The sequence below is a fragment of the Accipiter gentilis genome, chromosome 33 (genome assembly GCF_929443795.1).
Source record: "Accipiter gentilis chromosome 33, bAccGen1.1, whole genome shotgun sequence".
Classification (NCBI taxonomy): Eukaryota; Metazoa; Chordata; class Aves; order Accipitriformes; family Accipitridae; genus Astur; species Astur gentilis.
The window spans coordinates 17936278-17959892 of NC_064912.1; the positions used below are offsets into that span (position 1 = coordinate 17936278).

The following is a 23615-nucleotide window of genomic DNA, read 5'->3' on the forward strand; positions in this document are numbered from 1 at the left end:
AGCAACCTCCACTTTGGCAGTCGGTCATCCAAGCAGGCTCCGAGAAGTGGTTCTGCTCTAGCAGTACTGAACGGGTCAGCCCATGCTCTGTTTATCCATCAGACTGGATAGGTGCCTTTGGCTGGGCAGAAGAAACTACAGATAACCCCTCTCTCTGGCAGCCAGGGGCTATCCATCATCTGCTGTGGCTCCAGTGTTGAGGGGAGGCTGTGGCCTGTAGCGAGTGAAGCAGAGATGAACAACCTCTTGGAGATGTTCTTGGTGCCCTAAAGTATCTCAGAGAAGCCACAAGACAAGACGGAGATACACTGGTCAGTATCTGTGATTCCTCCTGGACCTTCACTTTCTGGCATCCTGGCTGTCATATATTGCTGGCAAAAGTGTCTGTGTGCCTGGGACAGAGGGATGCTGTGGGGAGAGAGGCAGAGTCCTCCATTCCACCCAGAGGAGCAGGGAGGGCCTGTATGAAGAACGACCACCCTTCACCACCCAGCTGATTCTATGATCTATCATTGCAAAAGCTCTGGAATAAGCCTGCTCAGCAGCAAGGAAAGTGTCTCTCCTCTCTCAGCAAAACCCTTCTCCCCCTGCTCCTGTGTGGCCTGGGGAGGCTGTCTCTGCTTTACTCTTGCAGACATCATTGCTATTAGGTTTTTGCCTCCTCCTAAGTGAGGCTAAGCACCACTGCATGTCCCATCAGAGTTCAGCCTCTGACCTATGTCACTATCTGCAGGCAGACAGAGCAACTATGCCAGGTTGTGATATGCAAGTGTCTTGCACTGATCACGTACAACAGGACACCAACCATCTGGGCACTATCACTCCTCTGCTTTACTGTCAGCTGTGTGATCCTACCCAAATCCCTCTAGATCCTGCTGGCCTGAGGCATTGATGAAATACAGTCTTCTGCTGCCCCACTCCTGCAACGGCTGGCTGAAGCACACTACAGTTCCTCTTGTGCCTCTTCCTGCTCTGACATCAATTATTTCTGCATCACTGGCCCACACCTTGGCATTTCAGTTGTCCATGCAGGCAACACACACAGCTCCCTGGGATGCCTGTCAAGAGCAATTTCTCATAAAACTAAGCCCCTGCCAATCCTTTCCAAGGACACGAGTCCTCCTCATCTTCCTTCCAGCACTCTCCAGCCAAAGCAATAATCCTGGCAGCAGGAAAACACGGGCTAATTTATGCACTATACCCAAGAGAAAAAGGACACATTTGTCTTGCTTGGAAAACGGAGGCCATCTGTGTGAATTCCAGGACTAGTGGAAAGGGCCAGACAGACAACCTTGGAGGCTAAAGTCATCTCACTGGTGCAACCACAAGGCCACTAGCTGAACTGAACGCGCTCCCCTTTCTGTGTATCCACTCAGTCCCACAGAGACCAGTGCTAACAGCCAGCAGAAAGGTGGTTTCTTTACCTAATGATTTCTGCTTTGCTACTCAAATCTCTCAGGCATCTCTGTACTTCTTTCCAATGTGCAGCATAGCACACGTACCTATCTTCCAAAATCTGTCTCATCTGCAATGCTTGCTGGTCAGACATTTCTATTCTTGCTCTCTGAGCTTCACAGTCACTGTGGGGTTTCAGTGTCTGGCAAAAGCAGGCTATTGTTTCTGTCCCACAACTGCTGTTAGGCAATGCCAGAAAACCTCTTCAAGAGCTGGAGTTGAGATAAGCACAGGAATTACAGCACCAAGAAGAGTTAAACTCCTGGACAGGAGCTAACTACAGATTCTGTCCTTCAGGACACTGATAGAACGGGGCGTTTTCACTTTTTTCTTGGCACAGAGTCCATCTGGGGGGAGTTCCAACCTTTGAAGACAAAGAGGAGATATACTGTACAGTCCTGCATTTAATTAATGTGCCATCCACAGACCAAGTGAGAAAAATGAAGGAAGAAGAACCCAGATCTTTTGACAGGAAAATTCCACACTTTACTATTATTGGCCCTGTAGAGCCAGGATGGCGATTGGACTGGATTCCGCTTTGTCCTCTCCATCAGGAAGAGTACTGGCACCTTCGCATTGACTGCAGGTTTTCTTACTGGCAATTGATACAAGAAGTGCTGTGCAGACTGAGCTGGGCTGCTTGGTACGGTGGATTCACTTACTTACACAATGAACATTTTAACCCAGCCAAATGCAAAGTTACAAATCCGAGAGCAAAGTGCAGGCCATGCTACAGAAAGGCTGGACTGTACTTTGGAAAGCAGGGGATGTGAAAAGGACTAAAGGATTACCATCAAATAGGAGTCTTACAGGGCAGGCATTGCTCACAAAACCGATGCAGCCACCAGATGTATAAGCAAGGGAATATTCAGCTGAAGCATAAGAGTGGTATAATTCATTATATGGGGCCAGAGCTCATAAAAAAGAGGAAAACACTTGAAACAGGTCTTGAAAACCTGCTTCATACTGAGACATTAAAGGAATTCAACGTTCTTCTGTTTGCCAGACTGCAAGAGATTATTTTATCTCTTATTGCTGCAAAACAGAAAAGTTTTAAAAGAAAAACAGAAAAATTACATTCAATGAAAAAACAAACTTGGCTAATTCAGACTAAAAACACCAGATTTTTTTAGCAGGAGGAGTAGACATCTACTGGAAGAATGTATTTCATCAGTAGGGGATGGCTGATTGCCTAACACTTTGCATCCTTAAAACAAGACCAGGTGGATTTTAAAAGACATGCTGAAGTTCAGTGCAGAGCTGTGTGGCTTGTGTTATGCTAGGAGCAGGCCTCTGCAATCACAGGGGAGTTTTTGGTCTGTGAATGGCAGCACTGAACTGGCTTAATTAGGACTGGCAATGTCTAAATGATGAAGTCAGTGTTGGTCATGCTAGCCCAGCTCTTTTTAGTTGCTCAGTTTAAAGCAGTAGATCTATTTCAAGTTTACAAGTTTTATTTTTACAAGGTTACAAGTGGTGGGCAAAAAAGGTGCCATTTTGAAATCTTGCCCTGATTATTCTTTCTGTCTCTCTTGCCTCTCTTCATTTGTTCTTCTCTACTCCAACTCATTTTTTTCAGAGACATGGAGGAGGAGGAGATCTCTGAACTGGTAGACATGAGGCTACCAGACAAGGAGGGTGCAGTAGGGTAGGAAGTCTTCCTGCATTGAAACCAGCAGCTCAAGGTCAGTCTGAAGTTCCAGAAGAGGAGACTAAGCCTGTACCGTGACAGCTTCAATCTTGGATCAAAATGCTAACATTTCCCCAAGTCTGGGGATAGTTGGTTCTCTAAGTGTTACGCAAGCTATATCGGCGGCTGAATAAAAACAAATAGGAAACTGATGAAAATAACCCAAAAGACAAAGAAAAAAATGTGTACTGCAATGAAAATACCATCATCGTAAGCCCGTAAATGGACATTCTACATACACCAGACAAGAATTTTGCCAAAACCTTAATGAATAAAGATCAAATTCATTTTTCTTGTCACTTAGCAGACACATTCAATGAGGATTTTCCAGCTGTGGTTTTAGACTGCTAAATTAACTGGGGTAGGAACTATTCCCCTGCCTTTGAAATGAAAGCTGTAGCTTTATGAAGAGTGATTGTTGTCAGAGAGGTCTTCCCAAACTTCCCTTCTCATTTTCTGAATTTCACTGGAGGACAAAATGGCATTTTTATCTGCACAAGATCTGCTTGGAATATCCCTGGGGATTTTCCTTTAAAAGAGACTTTGGTTTGAATGTAAACTGCAAAAACACCCCAAGGAAACAAAAAGCCTGGCCTGCAGCCACCCTATTGTTTGGGGGGGAGAGAAAACAAGGAAAGAGAGAAAATATGCTCTGTAATCACAATGTTTTTGAAAGAAAAAAAATAGACACAAATCAAATGCTTTCTTGAAATGCCAAAACAGGGGTCAGGTTGGTAAATTCCATGCTTTAGTCTCAGCCAAAATCCTTCACTGAAAAGGAAATCTGAATACCAAAGGATAAATATCTCAGATTAGAAACATCTTTATGGCAGTGATGAAAAGTAAATGGGTCTTTCCAAGAAAAAGAAATTCCCCTTGTTTTCCAGTTCATTTTGAATAGATCATGGGCTTCTTTGTACTTAGCAACTAATTCATAGGGGTATATTTGGGTAATTACATGTACTAGTTCTACTGATTCTCATATGGCCACTCATACTCTGCAAGAGATGTCTACACCGTGTCTGCTTTTGGCCAAGCCACAGTTTGGATGGCCAAGCCTCTGCCTTTGAGGCCTGACTCTCCCGGTCCATGCCAGGGCACACTACACTGCCTTTTACACAGAATGGAGTGGGCCCACTCATGAAGCTCCTTCCAGCAACTCTGCTGTGGGATGTTTTGGAGGGATTGAAAACTAAGGACTTGTCTGACCATGCTTGTGCATCCTAAAAGTGCTGCTTCTGAATTGCCAGCTCAGAGAAGAAGGCAGCAGAGTTCTTCTGCCTCATTTTTCATGGCCTGGCACCTCATATTGGTACTCACTTGTGGGTAAAGCATGGCAGTAAATGTTTCCAGTACTGTCTGGTGGGATACAGGATCCTGGTGATACATGAAATGGGAATGTGTAGGCAGCTGAACTGACTCTAAAGACTGAAAGATTAGGACTCGGACAATCAAACTCACAAACTAGCAGAACACAGCTTAAGTAGCATAAGATTTTAAAAACAAAGGAATCCTAAACTTCTTGGAATTCTTCTGATGTACTTTAGATCTTTTTGCGGGAGGAGTGCAAGTCAGCAAAAAGTTTCTTTCCTTCTTTTTTTAAATGAATAGATCCATAAAAAAGTGGTCCCAGGAACTGAACACTTGAAGGGTTCTATCAAATATCATTAAGACTGGCAGCATCATTGTTCCTCTTGCAGCTCATGAGAATATGGTGATTTGAGACCCCACTTCAAGCTTTTAACACTCAGAAACCTCTTCCCCATTTGCCTTTTAAAGTCTGCAGCTCCTCTGACAATAAACATGGTTGCTCCTGTCTCACAAAGAAAACTGCTGAGCTGGAAGCTGTCTACTTCTAATGCTTTCACCAATAGCTTTCTCTGTCTATCCTTGTGTTTCCTGAACTTGCCAGTGAAATCTATATTTTATAAGAGCTCTGCCTACAGCAATTGGCTCTCTGTGAACTCTTTTTCCATTATTCCGGTTCTTCCACGTAACACATAGTATGTGAGCAGGATGTGCCATGCAAAACTCTGCTACCAAGGCACTGGTGGCAGCAGAGAAAGCTGATATCCTCCCCAGGTGACTTCTAGTGCCCACCAAACATGGTGGCACAGAGCTGTCCCCAGGTCCGAAAGGCACAGAACACCAAGGGGAACAAACTGGGCATGGATGAAGTCTGAAGGCTTACCTGGGGAAGCGCTTGTACCACTGTGTCCAGGAGAGCTCGCATCCCAGTGGCCATTTTGAGCAGTTTCAGCACTACAATGAGAATCAAAACCTGATCAGCAGGGCTGGGAAATATTTCAAGCAAAATCCATAAAGGAAATCTAGCTTCAGGTTTACATCTTGCTTGCATCTATTCATACGGATGGCAAGCTCATTGCATCCTGGCAGGGCCCACAGAACATCTGAACATCCTGACTACTTCCCACAGCAATTAATGTTAAGGACATCAGTAAAACAGACCAAAAGCCAGAATAACTCCAGTGTGCCCTAGCAGGAAAATAGAAAATGGGAGAGTGATGGTGAGACACTTCATCAGTGAAAAGCATCATCTCAAGCTCTGATCCTCCCTTCTCCACTGCTTCCCACTCTTGTCTGGATCAGTAAAAAGGTCTGTGATCCCAGGTTTGAATTAGAGACAAATCTAAGATGCCACTGGAAACCCCACCTAGCTTGTCTCTGAATTGACATTTTGCAGCCTCATTGCCTAACTGTTCTCAAGTTGAACTGAAACAGCAGGACTAGAAGAACAAATGGCCAAACAAAGGGGTGTCTGGAGGGATGGCTGGAGACCTATGGAGCAGGCCATACCTCTTGCTATTCTCAGCACCCGCATGATGCGTATTATTGTGGGATTGATGGGCAGTGCAGCATTCATCTCAATTTCCTCCAGCGTGATTCCCACAATTGATAACAGAACTATGGCCAAATCCAGCTGATTCCACCTAATAGACAAAGAGAGGAAGGAAAAAAAAAAAAAGTCATACACAGACAGACACCCAAGAGCAGAGAATTATCTGTTAATAACAAGCACAAGCAAATCCTAAACACCTCTCCTCTCTCATATCTGAGCTCACGACCTTCTACATGGTACAAGATCAACCCACTGCAGCTGGCATAGCCTCTGAGCCACAAGCTGCTGTAGGCTGTGAGTGGGAAGTGTCCCTGCTTACTTCCAGGTCCCTGTCATCCCCCTGCTATCCTCTCAGGGACAAGATATTAGGCTAGAGGGACCTTTGATGTGATACAATACAGCTGCTCCCATGTTATGTCACCTGTCTTTTCAATTACTTCACTTGAGTATCTTCATTGATTTATAGCCTAACACTTGTAAACGGCCTTCCACACCAGCACTAGAAAGACAGTAAGATGTGAAGAAACTGAGTGTCTTTCCCATGCAATTTCCCTCATAAGTAATATTGCTCATAGCAGCTTCCAACCGCTCACTCAGGATAAATGAATCAAACAAGCCGATCACGTGGAAAAGTGTCCAGTCTTACCCTGCTCCCCAGCAAGTCTCCAGACCACAACTTGCTTTCATACACATTTGCTTCTGGCTAAATTTGAGGCAGAATAAGATTGGTAGGTCTCTGCAGTTGGGATCTGAAGGCAGTGGGGCTGAACACAACTACCTCTGTCTTTGCCAAAGGCTTTACAAAGCCAGCGGTCTACCAAAGGACTGGTTTTGACTGCAGAGGAGACTTTTTCTGAGGAACCCTGTGACCTTGGGTTGTGAAAACTACTCTTTTGAGGACTGGAATGATGCCAACAGGTTGTTTCTCACCTCTAAGCTGAGACGGTTGGACCTGGTGGAGAGGCAGATACTGGGGGAAAGGATGTATCCAGAATTTTATAAGGTTTCCTGAATTCCTTCTGCAAAGCAGTACCAGCAGTTCTTAGAAATTTTAGTTCCTACGCTATAAAGTTTGCACCCATGGAGAGACAGCCCTTTGCTCTTCCTTGCACACAGCATGTAGTACAATCATAGTAACGCTACATTTACCCAGCATCTGGCTTTGAAACTGGGTCAGTACAGCTCTATCCCAAATGCACAGGAGTTTAAAATACTCTCACCTGTCCTTAAAGAACCTTCGAAAACCAAATGCCACCAACTTCAGAACTGCCTCGAACACAAAAACGATGGTGAACACATAGTTGCAGTACTTCAGGGCTTCATCCAAGGACTGAAAAGAGAGAGACCAGTTAGACAAGCCCAAGATATCCTTTCCTAGAGCCCCTGCAGAGGAACTGGCAGGCACAAGGGTGGCATAGGCACAGAGATGTAAGAAGTAAAGTCCTAATAGCTTGCCAAGCTCAGTTACAAAACTGCACTAAATCACACAGCAAAACTCAAATAAAGGGTTAGACACTGATGCAGACAAAAACCTCATAAGCACTAAAAGTAGTTGTGCTAAAAATGTCAAGAGCTATCAATCCTCCAAGTTCAGTGCAGAAATTGTTCAGTCTGGGTCAGAGAGAAAATTTTACCCCTTCGCCATCTAATAAAGTTTACTTCTTCTGAACTGCCCAGCCTTGAGTAGAATAAAAGACTTGATGGATCATTTCTTTATTCCAGCATGGCAATCCTTAGGACAATGGCTTTGCTTAAAACACTCAGAAAAATAAATAATGTTGGAGATGGATTAAATTTTGCCTTCTTGAAAAATGTTACATCTCTAGAGCTGGGCAAAGTATGTCCATATTTGGTGCAATGTTCACACTCTCTATAGAGTTGCTCTCGGAAGTCAGGAATCTGCAGTGTTTATACTTTAAGATGATGAGTGTTTATAATGGATTTCATTGGAACTGTAGGCCAACAATAGCAAAAGAATCTTGCTGGGACCTTAAAATAGATAGCTGCAGAGTGAAACAGCTCTTTGGTTGGGTAGAGATTTGGGGAGAGGAGGGAGGGAAGGAGAATTTAGTTAAATGTAGTCTTGGTCTCTTATGATAAAAAAATGATAACAGTGAACATCAAAACAGACACAACTGGAAATAAAATGCAATAGAGGAGTCCGCAAAGCAATGTCTGCTGCGTTGACAGAGAAAGCCTCAGGCCACAGGAAAGCTCTCCTCGTCACATTTGTGAGATGACTGTGCTTTGCTGACCCCAGATATGTGGGACGAACATGCACTGTTTTTTTTGGGAACAAGAGCTGAAAGCTTTTTAGATGTTGGCATTCCTCAATGCACTACTACCCCTACTTTTGTTCCAGTGCCTAAAATAAAATGGCAATTTAAAAGAATATGGGACAATTTGCTATTTCATCTGAAGCACACTGCCTGAGCCTGAATTTTTGTATCATTTGTGATGGTTTGCATTCAGATTTACACCACCGTGTTTTACATGGATGTAAAAAAAGTATAAATTAGTCCTAATCTGGATAAGCAACATTTACATGCAAAACAAAGGCTGTTATGCAAAAGAATTATGGGGCAGAAAAGCACACAGTCAGCTGGTGTAAAACACCCAGGCGTTACCCTATGGCTTGGTGCCCCTCTGGCTTGGCTTCCAGGAGGCATTTGCAGGTTACCTGGCAGACCAGGAAATACTAGAAAAGTAAACACTGAGCCTAGAGCTCCACGAAGGATAATGCTATCTAAGATTAATCTGTGCGGCAAATGAACAGGCTATATGATTTATGCCAAAGGTTTTCTTGGGACAGAAGGATTTTATGATACATAAAGAAAAGACGGGTTGTATTTGAGAGTTGGTTTATGCTAAATTCATTGAGGAAAAGAAACGTTGCTCTGCATGTATTAACTATATCTGTTAGTGGAATATTCTAAAATTCTGGACTGTTTTACTGTCTGAGGGTCAGTCACAGCTGGGATCAGGAGAGGAAATATTTGGACTGTGTTTTCCTAGTAAAAGTTTAGTTCACTCTCCCTTAGCCTTATTCTCTGTTGTTTATGCAAGAGCAGGGAAATCAAGCTTTTGGCTGAGGCAAGTGACTCCCCAAATGGTAGAGCTGGTCTAGAGTTAGACGGATTGCAGTGCTGAGTCTGGAGCCTGATGAGCTTTTCAAACACCAGGGAATGGTCCCAGGTCCAAGCAGGGCTGGCTGCAGACCTCACTGGTCAATGGTATCCCAAGGGAACAGCATATGGTCCTCAGGCCCTCTGCTACTCCACGCTGCTGCGTTTCACAGCTGACACATTGATGAGTGGCTCTTACCTTTGGCTGGTTGTAGTGCTCCATCGACATAGTGATGACATTGACCCCAATGATGAACGTGATGAAGAGGTCAAGATAGTGGCTGGTGCAAAGGGTATGAATGTACTTCCGCGCTGGGGAATAGTCAGCATAGTAAGGCCTGCGTTGGGCTTCTGCAGAAAAAGACAAAGAAAGGCAACACAATGAACACAGGCCCTGCTGCGTGGTTGGCAGCCATCACAACGTGGCCTGTGGGTCGTGTCTTACACACGCCCAGATTCAGCACGTGGGAGAACTGATTCAAGCAAGCCACGTGAAATGGCCAAGTGCTTCTACCTAGAACCATCAAGAACCGTAGCAGGGTTATCAGGCTGAGCCAAACCTCTTGTGCCCGCAGAAGGGACCTCCATAGCTTTGACAACCAAGTCCATTTTTCTCCTAAGTGCTCTCTGTTCTTGCTGCTCTTTCTCAGGCTAGAAGACAACCTTTTCGCTTAATGGGACTCTTGTCACAAACCAGGAAGGTTGAGAAGCAGGAGGGAAATGAGACCCAAAGCCAAGAGAAAAAGCTTCAAATCCAGCAAAGCTTCAACTCCAGTTTAGAGGAAAGGCTTAGGGCAGGTCTCATCAGTCTGGACTCTGATATGCATCTCTCCTAATCGCAGTGGTGTCAGGCATGTTCCCCATAAGAGAGGAACGTAACCTGAGCTTGGCTTCTGTGAAAGAAGGCTTTTGGTGTATTTTAAAGGTCTAAAGAAAACATAGCGATTCCTGTGGCAAAGTAGGGCACATACGTGAGGGTTAGTAGCACATGGGAGAGCGTCAACAGCAATGGAGCGGGGTGCTCAGGCATTTGTCTCTACAAAGACTATCAGCACAAGCTCCTCTGGAAATATAAAACCAAGGGCATGGTTGCATCTAAAAAACCATTCAGGCTATGACCACATGATTTTTATATCTGCCTCTGGTCATGACTCCTCCTTTCTTTGCTTTGAAATGGGGAAATTTCTGCACATGACCAAGTTCCCGGGGCTGTTCCAAGGAAAGTGTTTGGACACTGCCCTGTGACCAAGTTGTATTTACTACGTGTGTGTCTCTTAAATTAGACTGTGACCACAAGATGGCTGTGGGCACTCAGATGGAGTCAAATTCTTTTCAAACTTAAGAAATGTAAATATTCAAAGAGTGTACTTAAGGCCAAAGTCAGCATTACTGTAGATTTTGCAAGTGGAAGAGACATGTTAGGTCATACTAAGTCAGAGAAGGATTGTTCTGAACAGAGAGGGGTTTTTTGCAAATGTTTTGGCAAATGCAGCTTTAAATGCATGAGGAGCTGGGAAAAAGGAGTTGCTTCACCTTAAAAACAAGGAGGGAAATAAGTTCAAAAGTACTCAGTGCCCCCCTGAAATACATCTTCCACTCCTCTCATCTTGCTAATATCTTTCAGATGGAGTGACTCTTGAAATGTGGGGTTTGTTTTTTGGTAGTGCAACTGATGCCAGATTACAGTCCAAACCCCTAAAATAAATTGGATAAAGGGAAACTGAATCTGTTGCTCTCTTTCAACTACTATTTTTTCTGGTAGATAAAAGTGGAGTGGAGGAATTTGAAAAACATTTCCTTGTGACCAGGGTCACCTAGACTTATTTTTTCTGCTAATGGGTGTGGAAAACCAAGATGAAAGCAAACACAATTGTTTTTTAATACATTCTTCTGTTGCTTTCATGAGCCTTAGTCCTACCAGTCATCTTGGACTGGTAGGGCTGTCTTTGCTTCTGAGTTCGACTAATCTTCTGGTGCGTCTAAAAAATAATAATAAAAACATTGCAGTACAATATTTATTTAAGTCTGTCCAATATGCTTTCATGTGTATTCAGGATTACAACATACTTTTTTTTTTTTTTTTTGAAAATGTCTTCTTGGGAATGCAAAAAAATCAGCTTGTTAGGAGGTCTGAGAATACCCCAAATAGTCAAACATTATATTAAAGACTATTTATTAATAACTAATGGTTGATTAATGGCTCTCAGAAGAACATTAGCAGGGATGGGTGGTATGTGAATACACTGGCTGACAGCACATAAGAAAAACAGGCTGTACGTGATGGCAACTACCTCTAACCTGCCCAAATGCAGCCACTGATTAACTATTCAGCAAAAGATCATGTCTTTATTACGTTTTATAAACTACTTACATAATTCTAAAGCATAATCACAAGAAGACATTTCCCACTGTAAAGCCACTGAACAGAAAACCTTGTAGACTGCCTGTCAGCTACACAGCTCTCTCTTTACACGGGCTGAATATACAAATAGTAAGGAGGAACCACCCAGCCATAAAGGTGGGTCTGTTTTATTGTGTGAAATTGTCTCAGAGGTCTGTGTCTGTACACTCTGCCAGTGCTCAGTGCTGGCTATGCCTGGTCAACTGGTTGCTCAGAAAACTTGGGATACATTTAACTTGACCTGGGGTGAGGGAGCGCTAGGAAATGCTTTACTCATTTAGGATGCACTACATCCCTGAAGCCAGGTTAACAGATGAAAAAGAAACTTCTCCTGGGGGGGACACATACAAGGACAGTCTGGGATAAAGTCGACAATGCTTCGAAACACATGCAACAACACTGTCATGCTCAGTGCAGTAACCCATGCAATGTCCATTAGAGGAGATACCGCTCATGCGAGGCTAACAGGAGTGAGCAGGGGTGTGCAGGAAGGACAGGCCAGCTTCTGCTCTTGGCGATGCTGGTGTTAGCCCGGGGCGATCGTGTGAAGGCAGAGGGCTTGCAGCAGGGTGAAAGCAGCGAGTGATCGGCCACACAGCTTCACTGCAGCTCTGACCTGCTCTGAGTAGGAAGGAGGTTGCGTTTCAGACCTCCAAGGCCCCCAGCTCTGCTGGGTCACTGCTCATTCCTGGTCCCTTTAGGAACGGGAGTGTTACTTCAGTCAACAGCACAGCAAGTGGCTCTGGCCTCCTCTCAGCTCAGATGCACATGTTTAGCTCTTAGTGAGAAAATACTATGTTATTCTGCCCAGTTTGGGTCTAAGTTTTCACTGTACACACCTACTGCTACAGCCTGCTCCACCAGAGACGTGGGGTCTGCAGGACAACCTGTATGAGGAGAACAGTGGACACAGGGACGTGGGCAAAGCAAATGGGGGAGATCTAGTGCATCATTAATTACAGTAGGTAAAATGTAACCTGTGCCTGGTTTCTCCAGGGAAATGGTTTCTGGGATCAGACTCCAATCAGCCAACTAGCAGACTTATATCAAACACAGACAAGTATGCCTTCAGCTGCAGCTGATCGTTTGAATTGGTGGAAATGCAGGAGGGAAAAGAGAAACCATCAAACATATGCAAAAGGAAAACCACAGTCCTTTCTTGCCCCCATTTCTAGATGTTGGCTAATGCTTGAATCTCACCTCTCTGAAGAGTATTTAAACTTCTTTGCTTGTGATTCTGCTGACATGAAAATTAATGAAGCACTGTCTCCTAGCTTAAAAGCATTTAGGTTGGCATTACAATTGCTAGCTACAGCTCCTCTATTATTCTCCTCTGCATGAAACATTAGAAAGCCCTAATGGGTTTATATGCATGCTTGGCACAGAGTAGCTCTATACCTGCAGCTGCCTGGAAAAATAAGCAAGATGGTTTGATAATTCCCTAGTTGGAAATACTAAACACTCAGATATGCAGTGCCCAAAATTTTAGTTACAACTCAAATGTTTCTGCTGGATACAGAGATGGTTGTGGCATTGAGAGGATGGACTAATTTAAATACCACTGTGTGCTGCCCATGATTGTTCACCCCTGGAGAGAAAGGCTTACAGTCTTTGGAAGGCATCTCTGCTGGGTCTTAAAACAAAACTGGCCTCTTCCTCCTACAGTGCCCTTACGCTCAGCTCTGTGTTGGGAAATGCCTCAGAGAAACACGGCTGTGGCCACACTCTTCTCGTACAGAGTGGAAATCAGGCAAAAGCATTTCCTTTTCTGAGTTCTTAGTTTTTGGGGTCCTCAAGGGACCAGTGACTTGGTGACACTACTGAAAGGCACTCTCTGCTCCCCAGTCAGGGCCTCCCCTGGGCTGTGTCAGGCATTTCCAGCTTTTCCAGCGTTGCCTGCACTGCTTTTGGCACGCAGTGTCACCCAGACCCTGCTTGCAGCCTTTGAAACCCAGAGCACTGCCTGCATTTGACCTGACATCATGCTCTGCTCAGTGGGCCAGCGGCTGCTGGCTTCACAGCAGATACAGGCAGGTTGGATTTGGCCCCATATCCTGAACGCAGAGGAGATCAAGCCGATCCATGTGGTTTTATTCAAGAACTTTGATCCGGGGAGGCTTGTTTCCGTCTGTGTCTTCTGAGAACCTCATTAAAAGGTTAGGAGCTGCAGGATTATTAAATTACACTACACTTATTTATACAGTAGATATAGTGGATGGAGGTAGTGACTGTGTCAGAAAAATATCCTAGTTTATCTTGAATTTTTACTTTCACATGAAAAAGTATGCTGTGCAGTTCTGCCTTTAAAAACACATCAAATGCATTCTATGGCATATTCAACCCCCTGCCCTCTTTTCTCACGTGAGCAGAATTAACTGGCGAACCCAGTGCCTTCTTTCAGTGGTGGCCCTGGCCTCGGATGAGTTAATCTCAGCCCAGTCGTGAAGGCTGGGCCCTGCGGCCGCTGCTGCTCTGTCATGGCAGCCCACAGCGATGTGCCTGGCTGATAACTTGGGTCCGTGAGCTCCATTGCTGGTGCCTCGAGTAATGCTTCTCACAGGAGCAAAGGGAGTCAAGGCATGCTGACGAGGGGCGTGGGGTGTCACCCACTGCCAATCCCTTCATGGAATTGGCCCTCAGAAACTTTTTGGAAAGGTCTGAGGTGCTGTCTGACAGCAGGAATGGGGGCTGAGAGGTACCTTCCTGCCAGGCTCCTGAAAGGCCTGAAAAATACCCGCAAACCAGACACATGATGATTCTCCATCCCACCCGCGTGGGGGCTGATGAAGGAGCCGTGTCCTGCTGCAGGGCTGTGTCCTTCACGGAGCAATCCCTCTGCCAGGCTCACAGCTCTGCACACAGGGTCCAAATCCTGGACCCAGCCTGCAGAGCCTGGCATTTGTACCCAGAGCCTGCTTGGATGGGACCATCCAGGCACTGATAAGCTGAGGTTTACCCCATTTCCAGGCCTGAGCCCAAGCCTACTATGGCTCAATGGTGCGTTTCTGTGTGTATAGGTACCTACAGATGCCCAAAGACCTCAATACACAGAAACACACACAGGGTTGCTACACACAGAGGACATTACAGACAGGAGACGAAGACAAGATGCCAGGCAGACGGGGTGAGTCCAGATGGACAGGCATTGCTCGGGTAGTACATCTGTTAGCTATGCTGGATTTTACTCTCTTAACAGCCCTAATTCTTCCTCCCCTTATGGTCTCTTCAGGCCAAATGCTAGAAGCAGCTAAAGGAAACGCGGGGCTCTCTGCTAGGCTTTCCAACATAGGCTCCTTGCTTCTCCGCAGAATCACTAGTCTTGTGTGCCCATCCTGCCCCATGGAGACTGGCCTCTCCCCCACTCCTCCATATAGGTAAGACACACAGCGCTGGAGCACGTGGAAAGCTGGCCAGCCCGCTGTCACCATGCAGCATTCCATGCCTGCATGTGCACACAGACATTCCCCCACAGAGACTCTACCACACACAGCACCAACCACATCTCACATCTTTCTGAGTCTGCCACGTTTTTTCACCAAATCCATCATCTTCTAAATTACCCAGGAGGTGAAAACTCCTCCCATTTAAATTAAAAAAAATAATCCATTGAAATGTAAAGAGTAATCTTCCAAAATGTGTATCAGATATTTGATTTCACATTGTTAACAACTCGAATTTGGATGTCAAGCTGTCCATGCTGAACAGAGGCAGGTAGGAGACCTCAGAGCCAGATGATCTGAGGTAACCTCCTGGAAGCCCAGCACATGGCCAAACATTTAGCCTCTCAGTTGCTATACTGGACTTGATCACCTTCCAGAAAGCTGTCCTCCTCCCTGCATGCTCTTAGTGAAATGTTACAACCCACATCTGTGCTATGCTTGGGTCTGCGGTCTGAAATATCTCCTTGACTCTATCCTTCAAGATAGCAGGATAAAGAGGGTCAATGTAACAGCGTCCATCACTTTAACAGGAACTGGCTCTTTTTGGTGTCTAAGCAGGGAGCCACAGACAGGCTTGTAATAAGATTTACTTACTAATCAGGAACAGCAACCGGCTGTGGTTAAGCTATCCCTCCTTACCTGTCCCCCAGCCTATTTTCTCTAAGGATGCTTAATGTTCTTCGTAAATAAACTTTTTTTTTTTTCTTTCATATAAACTTTGAATTTATCTGAATGTCTTCTTGGGTCAGCACATTGGGGTGGAAATACTGAATCAGCAGGAGGACTCCTGAGAGCCTGAAACTGATATCTCTTGTTGTGCTGGAAATGCCGCCTTCAGGATTTCCACTTCTAATCCTAGCTGGAACCTCAAACTCAAGAACTTAAATGGAAAAAAGGAAATGAAACTGCATTTGAACTCTTCTACATCTCTGAAGAGATTCAACGACTGTTTGCAGCTGGCTAGTTTGATCTAGATTTCATTTTAACCCAGCTACTTAACTCACAACTAGCTAAAATGAAATGGGCTTGGCCTTCACTGTGGTGTCAGGTCAGTCTGTCATTAAGGCCCTGTGGAGACCATGGTGCAGACATTTAGTACTGAGGTCCTCCCATGGCTCTAATAAAGTGGACCACAAGAACAGGAGAGGAGCTGCGAGGGATACAGCTGCCTGCCTTCTGACTCAAGCACAGATGGATGGAGGCAATTGGCTGGGGTTTCTACTAGCAAAGCCTCTGACTGCTGTGTCCTTAGAGCCAGGCAAAAGACTATTCAATCTAACTGCAGTTTTCCCAGCTGAAAATGGATACCTACGGCTTGATGTTTGGGACACAACTAGCCATTTTTCACAATGAGATATTAGGTCTTTACAGGAGATTACACAAGGCAGCACAGCGCTAGGCAAAGAGCCACAGGGCTCCTGTGGCAAGTGGGCCAGAAGCACTCAAATCTCATCCCTGACTAAGCTCATCTTTGATCACAGTGGCCAAGCCATGTTCCCTCACTTACTTCTAAAAAATGCTTGCCAGCATCTGATGCAGGCTGTCCCTGTTCACTAAAACTGTCTGGGAAGTCAGTGCGGCTGGTTTCCTGGCAGTTTTCCTGGGAATACCCACCAGATGCTATAGGCAGCTTGTCCCTGGTGGAGCCTGCCAAGCAGCAGTGCAGGTAAGAATTAATACATGAGAACCCCTGGGAAGGTTTGGGTCAGGAAAGGAGCACAAACTTAGCTGTTTTTCTGGTCTGGTCTGATGGTCCCTACTAGATCCACTAGAAGCAGATTTCAGCTAAAGGCCTTCTGTTACACCCTAATGGCCCTGCGTCGGGCCAGTATTTCCATGTTGACTGTTTGCAAGGACAAACTGAGTCCCAGCACATTGCTCAGCAGTGAAGGGCTCCCCCAGCCTGTGATGGGGCAAGCATCTCTTGTAATGGACATCTTCCAGAGAAGAATTTTCTGGACAGCCCCATCTTGGAGCTCCATTCTTCTCCCCAGGGCTGTTGGTGTGTTCATGCCCTCATGCAGCATGGTTGTGGCATGCGGGACCATGCGCTAGGACTCTAAAAAGCATCACAATTATTTTGTCTAAGAAAATAATTAATAAATCAAACCACCACCATCGTCAGATGCAAGCAGCACATTAAGCCACAGGGCTACCCTCAGGACTGGCCTTCACGCACACAGTAAGCATTGCAGCTGTTTACTCACTGCATCCCTCAGTCGCACCACGAGCTCCCGCTCGGTGCTTGGGACGCCTTTGCCTTGCAGAGCATGATAGAGGACTCTGCTTGGAGGAGGATTTTCTCCCCAAACAAGTAAACAGGTAATGCTTTATGTCAGGCTTGTAGAGGACAATTCCAAGGTATTGGCAACCCAAGACTTAAGGTACTGCCAAAGAGGTAACGAAGCAAAACAGCCTCTTGAATCCCATGGAAACAAAACCAAAGGAAAACAAAAGTCTTGCTTTGGGAGCAGGCAGGGCTCAGAAAGATTTTGGTTTGTAACGCAGTCTACCGACCAGACAGGTATATCTCCTTACTCCTGCGCTTTTTCTCCAAGCGTCTCAGCCGCTTCTCCTCCCGACGCCGGGCCTCCTCTGCCTCCTGGTGCTGTCGGCACTTGTGAAAGTTCTCCACCACCACCCCCACAAACATGTTGAGCACGAAGAAGCTGACGATGAGCAGGAAGGAGATGAAGTAGAGAAGCATCCAAGGGTTATGGTTCTGGATGGGCTGGTGAGGTGTGGAATTAAAAAACAAGACAGAAGAGAAGAGAAGCGGCATAGACAAGCGTGTAAGTCAGGATATTGGGCACTCTGTAGCAACAAGACAGCACAGTACACTTTTGTGGGGAGGAGGAGAGGGCTGAGAGGAGTTAAGAGATTTTTCCCAAAACAGTTTCCTCTCATTCACTTTCTCACTGACTAGAATTTTACTTTTGTTGAGAAACCCACACTAGCCTCCACAATTTATCTTACAGGATTTAATTATTTTGGCATTTATTTCATACAGCTTAAAATAAATCTCAGTGGATGTCCATCATTCCACCTGCGTGATCATTTTAGTTTATGATAGGCTCCAGCTTATTTTTTTGAGATGTCTGCTCATGGTTAACATTTCTCAGTCATTATGGGCTGCGATGGGGTACTACTCATCTAAGACTGTTGACTTTCCTTTGCAAATGCCATGTAACACACAAACTTAACAATGTCCTTTCCATAACATTCCTGGTTGTTTTCCATCTTGTGAGAATTTACTTATATTCATCATGCCTTCCATGAAGCCGCAGTGCAATGGCACGTGTGGCCCTTCTCAAGTACCACCATTCTAATTAAAAACCCCATCAGTATTTGTTTGTCTACTACATGGGGCACCCAATGGAGAATGTAAAACCTTTGCAGCCCAATGAGCAGTCAGGACCTCAAGAAGGTCCTATAGCTCTGTTCCTTCCTGGGACTTCCAGAACACCAGAGTCATCCAGGCATGAGACTTCTGAGAGCAACACATCTGGACTCTGCAGCACATTTACCTGTTGGTCAATACCCACGGCATCCAAACCATCATACATGATGTTCACCCAGCCATCTTTGGAGGAGAGGACAAACAAGGACATGAGGGCCTATAAGAAAACAAACAAACAAACAAACAAACAAGATTAGTCTTGTGTTTTAGTCCCCAGAGAAGAAACTAACAACAGACAATGTTCAGTAAAACCAATCCACAGCTCATCTGGCTTGGAGTTGGTGGAGAAATGCAACCTGTTGTGACTTGCTTTTACCATTTCCATATCTGGCTTAAAAGTGATCAAACTATGGTCATTAATGCTTCTTTTCCCTCACATATAGGTTGACTTTTGCTCAGACACATCAGGCTTTCTGGTCACCGAAGCATGATTAAAAATCAATATTGCAGGCTGGCCCAATGTCATGGGGTTTTAAAAGCAAAAATATATCCCAGATCTTACTATGGGCTGTCTTGCTAGAAGTCAAGAGACTAAAAGTGACAGTTGTGGTCCATACATGAGGGACTGCATGCAAAAGCAGTGGCTTTAAGACAACACCCTCCTATATAAACAAGGAATTGTATAACCCTAGGAAGTCTGGCTGCAAGAGATCAAGAGGTGACCTGATCCATTTTTACCCAGTTAGGTTTGCTTCTGATAGATGAATGCCTCCTCAAGGAATACATTTTAAGTGCTCATCCTTTAAAACTGGTATGGAAAATCCCTGCAATAAGGACTTTACCTGTCCCAAATTGTCAAAATTGTACTTCCGCCGAACCCATTTGTAGCGTGCGTTAGTGCAGTCAGTCTTTGTAGTGATGTTTTTTACATCAGGACCATCACAGTAGTAGAACTTGCCTTTAAAAAGCTGTATTTGAGAAGCAACAAAAAAAAAAGAAAAAAAAACAAAAAAGAAGCAGCTTTGAAAGGTCTGTCCCCTGATTTATCTGTCTTTCCCCTAGTAGAGTTGTTTGCCAAGTTCAAATTCCTTTCCTTTCCTTCCAGCTCACACATCTGTCTTAAGACACAGGGCATGAAAAGACCTCTGATGAAACTTCAGGCCCTGAGATATTACTGCATATTGCTCCAGACACAGAAGGAAGGTGATCCTGCAGGCCAGCCCTGTCTTGTTGGGAGGATGACAATCTCCTCTCTGAGGAAGAGATATTATATATATCCTAGCACACAGAGCCAGGAGGGATCTTGGGAATTTGTCTTGTCCTTCCCCTACCCTCAGGCAAGCTTAGCTGGTGCTGTGTTATTCATCAGGGAGGTCTGCTCTTCTAATCCTGAGAGCCTTCCAATGAGCAGATGCTAACCCCACCCCAGAGTATTTCTTCTAGGACCTGGCTCTGCTTCCTAACACCTAACTGAAATCTTCCTTTGGAGAGATTTAAGCTCGTTACTTCCACCTTATCCCCAGGTGGTGAGAAAAAACAGCTTCTCTTTTGCAGCAGTCACTTACAGATGGCTGTAGTGAGGGAAATACTCTACCTGGACACCTAAAATCCCAAAGATAATGAAGAAAGCACAGCAGATGAGAACAATATTCCCAATAGGCCTCAAGGAGGAGATCAAGGTTTCTACCACCAGCTTCAGACCCGGGGCTCTGCTGATGACTCTGGAAAAAATGGCAAAACAATAAAGCTTTTAATTTTTATGCATGCCCTGTTATTATATGGTTGCTTTTCCTCCTCTGCTTGGGCTGCAGTAAAGCTAACACAACCCTCCTCTACCTGCAGGCAGCATTCAGAGACAATTAGTGACTTATTTGGACAAGCAGAACATTCAAAGTCACATTAGATGAAATTAAAAAAGTGTAAGACACCCTGACAGCAGGGTGTTGGGCAATTGCTTACTAGTAACAATGACGAGGGAACACTCTGTATGGGCAGAATATCAAGAGGTTCCCACTACAGGGTTATTTGTACCTCAGTCTAGAGAGCTGATCCCCTCTGAGGTCTCTCTGATCCAAGCAGAGGGGCACACACCAGGCAGAAGCTTGCTTCTTAAAACAACATGTCTAAACAGCTTCACAGTGGTAGTAGAGAGCATGTCTTGTCCTCTTTCTACAGGCATAAGTGCTCACCTCCCCTACTGGCCTGGGCCCCATGACAACTTTTCAAACAAAGTAATTTCAGTTTGTTTCCTAATTAGTTCCTGAACTGACTCTTAGCTAACAGGAACTTGTGATCAACAGCTCCACAGCCAAAGGGTCATCCCATTAAAGAGCAGCTTGCTTGCTTGCTGTGAGGCCATGAGAGGCCAGGCATGCTCTGAGCACGGCCTGAAGTAGCTTTTTGGGTATTATGGAGAACAAGTGTTTTCCTTTCCTGTATGAGTGCCTGGAGAATGGCTCTCCCATGGGCGTCTGAAAAATGTGTTTGCACACATAAGTGTAACTAGCCCAAGCAAGCTTTTCTGGGAAGGCGGGTGTTTTGACTGAAGAACATCAAAGAGTTTTTTTGGAGGGGCCTGTAGAGGGGAGAGGGTATGAGTCCTTGCAGGTAGCTTGAGCTTGCATGGCTAATGGTGCTTTCATGCCTGCCAAACACAGAGAAAAGAGGAGAGTTGTATGCTGCAGGGACAAAGCATTTCAATAGGGTCTTATTTGGCAGCAAATAATGTAGCAGTCTGAACTGCACCTACAAAGTGTTAGGAATGGTCCCTGGAGTAATCCTGGAAGAGGCTGTGATAAGTGAAGCCATTGTGAGAGGTGATGAATTACTCTCTATTAATAGGATCTGGCCTAGTTATTCTCCATGACCAATTCCTTTTTTTCCCCTTACGTTTACTTACTTATGAATTGCCTATGCCTTGATTTCTGTTCCTACTTATGCATGTTAGATAAATGCCTCGAGGTGCTGCCAGGCCAAGGCTTGTCCAGGGTGACCCAGAGTGGCTCCTGGTGAACCAGCACTGCAAGGGGACCCTGATGCCACCAGCAGAACAGAGCATGGGAGCACGAGAGGAGACAGAAACACTCACAAAATTACGTGTCACTAAGGAAATACAGAGCAGCAGACAAATAGCTGTTGTTGTGGTCACGGGCCTAAACAAGATTGCCTCTTCTGATTATTGTCATAAGCAAGCAGCTTTTCATCAGAAAGCCTACAGGTCTCAGGAGGTGCCTATCTTATTTCCCCTGAAATTTCATGAAAAAAAGGCTTGTGTTTCTTGCCAAGCAGGATGGAAGCAGAACACAGGAGCTGTGAGCTGATAAAAATCCCCCAAGCATTAACACTCTTTGTTATTGCATAATTGTAAACAAAATACAAATTCTCTTTATTCCTTTTCTCAAATACTGAAAGTGCCTCCCCTTCCTCTTCCTAGCTGAGAACTAAATTGTTTTGCAGTAATGTTAGATATGCAGGCACAGGAGAGCAGGTATAGATGCTGGAGCTTATCAAATTATGTTCGGCACCTGTTCAATTGCAAATTTTCTCCCAACCAAGGCAACCTCTTTGCTTGTGAGGTTTGACTGTGAGGTTGTGCAGTTCAACAAGGAGCCAGACTGATTTGTAAAACGGTGATGAAAATGCAGCATGGAGGAGGCATTCACTGCACTAACTGCCTGAGTACAATAACACCTCTCACTCCAAACTCCATCCGCTCTTTTCCGTGCTGGAGAAGATGAGTTATATTATAACTAATTTCACTGTTTTCAAACAGTTTCACTACATAAGAGCTCCCCAAAGATGATTCTACCCATACTGTGTTTCAGCTTTTTGTGTTATTAAGACAGACCTTGACGGCTCGTGCATTTTTTCACTCCTTGATCTATCAACACTAAGAAAACTCAGCCACCCTATTGGTGAACATACCGGAGGGGTCTCAAGGTCCGCAGAAGTCTCAAAACGCGAAGGACACCCAGGATCTTAGCTCCGCCTGCCGATGCCATGGAGACAATAATGTCAATGATAGATACAAAGACCAGGACTCCATCCAGGACATTCCAGCTGCTCTGCAGATAGGTGTTCTCCCCAGAGAAAAAGCCAAGAGCTACCACCTACAGCCAGGAGAAAAGAAACATTTAAATCTTCACCCAGATCATAACTATGTCATGTTCTGGTCTTTGCCAGGCCTCACTAAGGGCCATGAGATGAAGATATAATTACCTTAACCATCATTTCAGCCACAAAGATTGCAGTGAAGATGTAATTAGAAACACTTAGGAATATCCTTTCCTGTAAAACATAGAACAGCAAAGAGGCAAGTTATTTAAAGGTGTTAGAAAACAAACATCTTTCATCTTGCAGGGTCTTGCCCTGACAAGACTAAGATCTGGATGCTGGATCAAGGAAGAAAATGACTCAGGTACTCACTGTGCTGTGTGGGTCTATGTCTGGTCGCTCCAGTGCTATAGTGATGCAGTTGAGAAATATGAAGACCAGCACCACGTGATCAAACATTTTGTGGGCAATGACCTTCTGGCACATCACTCGGAACCTGAAGAAATGGTGGGGAAAAAAATATACATTAGACGTTTGGGTCAGCGAGAGACTCCCACCTGAATGGCACGTCCTTGAAAGTCTTTGGCAGCTGTGCCGCCAGCATCAGCCCAGGTGGTGAGCTAGACTCTCCACAAGCTTCAGCCATTATTACCAATGCAGTAAACAAGATGTAATAACAGCTATTATTAATGCTGGTTAAACCACCCTTCTTCCTAGACAGGCATAGGGTGAACCATGCAACAATTCTGCCCACATGTAACAGAAGAAGTTACCTAAAAATCAGGAATTGGATTTCTTAAACTCTCAGTGCTTCTACATCAGAGAGGGATTTTTCTCAAGGGAAGGCTAACTAGAATTGTAGTATTTCACTACCACAAAAACCTGGTGGGCTGGCATTTTACTGGGATTTCTTACCGATTCTGTGGGGAAAACAAGTAGAGGGACCAGTCTTCATGACTCTTGCACCACTGTGGTTTGTAGGGCTCCAGAACTTTACGAATTCGGTAGCAGTAACTCTGGATAGAAAAGAAGAAACACCTTTTCTTCCTCTTTTATTTTCCTGCCTCTTCAACTTTCACAGTCCTTTTGTGAAAGAGGGCAGCACATGACATTTCATAGTGCCTGTAGGGAGTCATGGCTTTTGGGACAGAGACGTGGCAGGCATTGTCACATTTGTCCAACAAAACACGG

At 44.9% G+C, this 23615-nt stretch overlaps 1 protein-coding gene across 3 annotated transcripts in view; it reads right to left on the reverse strand.

Moving 5' to 3' along the window:
- The window catches only part of CACNA1H (calcium voltage-gated channel subunit alpha1 H), a 256292-nt gene that overhangs the window by 19458 nt on the left and 213219 nt on the right, over positions 1 to 23615 (reverse strand). For all 3 annotated transcript variants that reach the window (XM_049791191.1, XM_049791193.1, XM_049791192.1), the window contains 12 exons: positions 23340 to 23440; positions 22797 to 22920; positions 22590 to 22658; positions 22296 to 22480; positions 19966 to 20092; positions 19214 to 19339; positions 18499 to 18588; positions 17489 to 17702; positions 9330 to 9481; positions 7226 to 7335; positions 5963 to 6096; positions 5337 to 5407 (listed from right to left, as the gene is read on the reverse strand). In XM_049791191.1, coding sequence (XP_049647148.1) covers positions 5337 to 5407; positions 5963 to 6096; positions 7226 to 7335; positions 9330 to 9481; positions 17489 to 17702; positions 18499 to 18588; positions 19214 to 19339; positions 19966 to 20092; positions 22296 to 22480; positions 22590 to 22658; positions 22797 to 22920; positions 23340 to 23440 — 1503 coding nt within the window. The remainder of the gene's footprint in view (positions 1 to 5336; positions 5408 to 5962; positions 6097 to 7225; positions 7336 to 9329; positions 9482 to 17488; positions 17703 to 18498; positions 18589 to 19213; positions 19340 to 19965; positions 20093 to 22295; positions 22481 to 22589; positions 22659 to 22796; positions 22921 to 23339; positions 23441 to 23615) is intronic.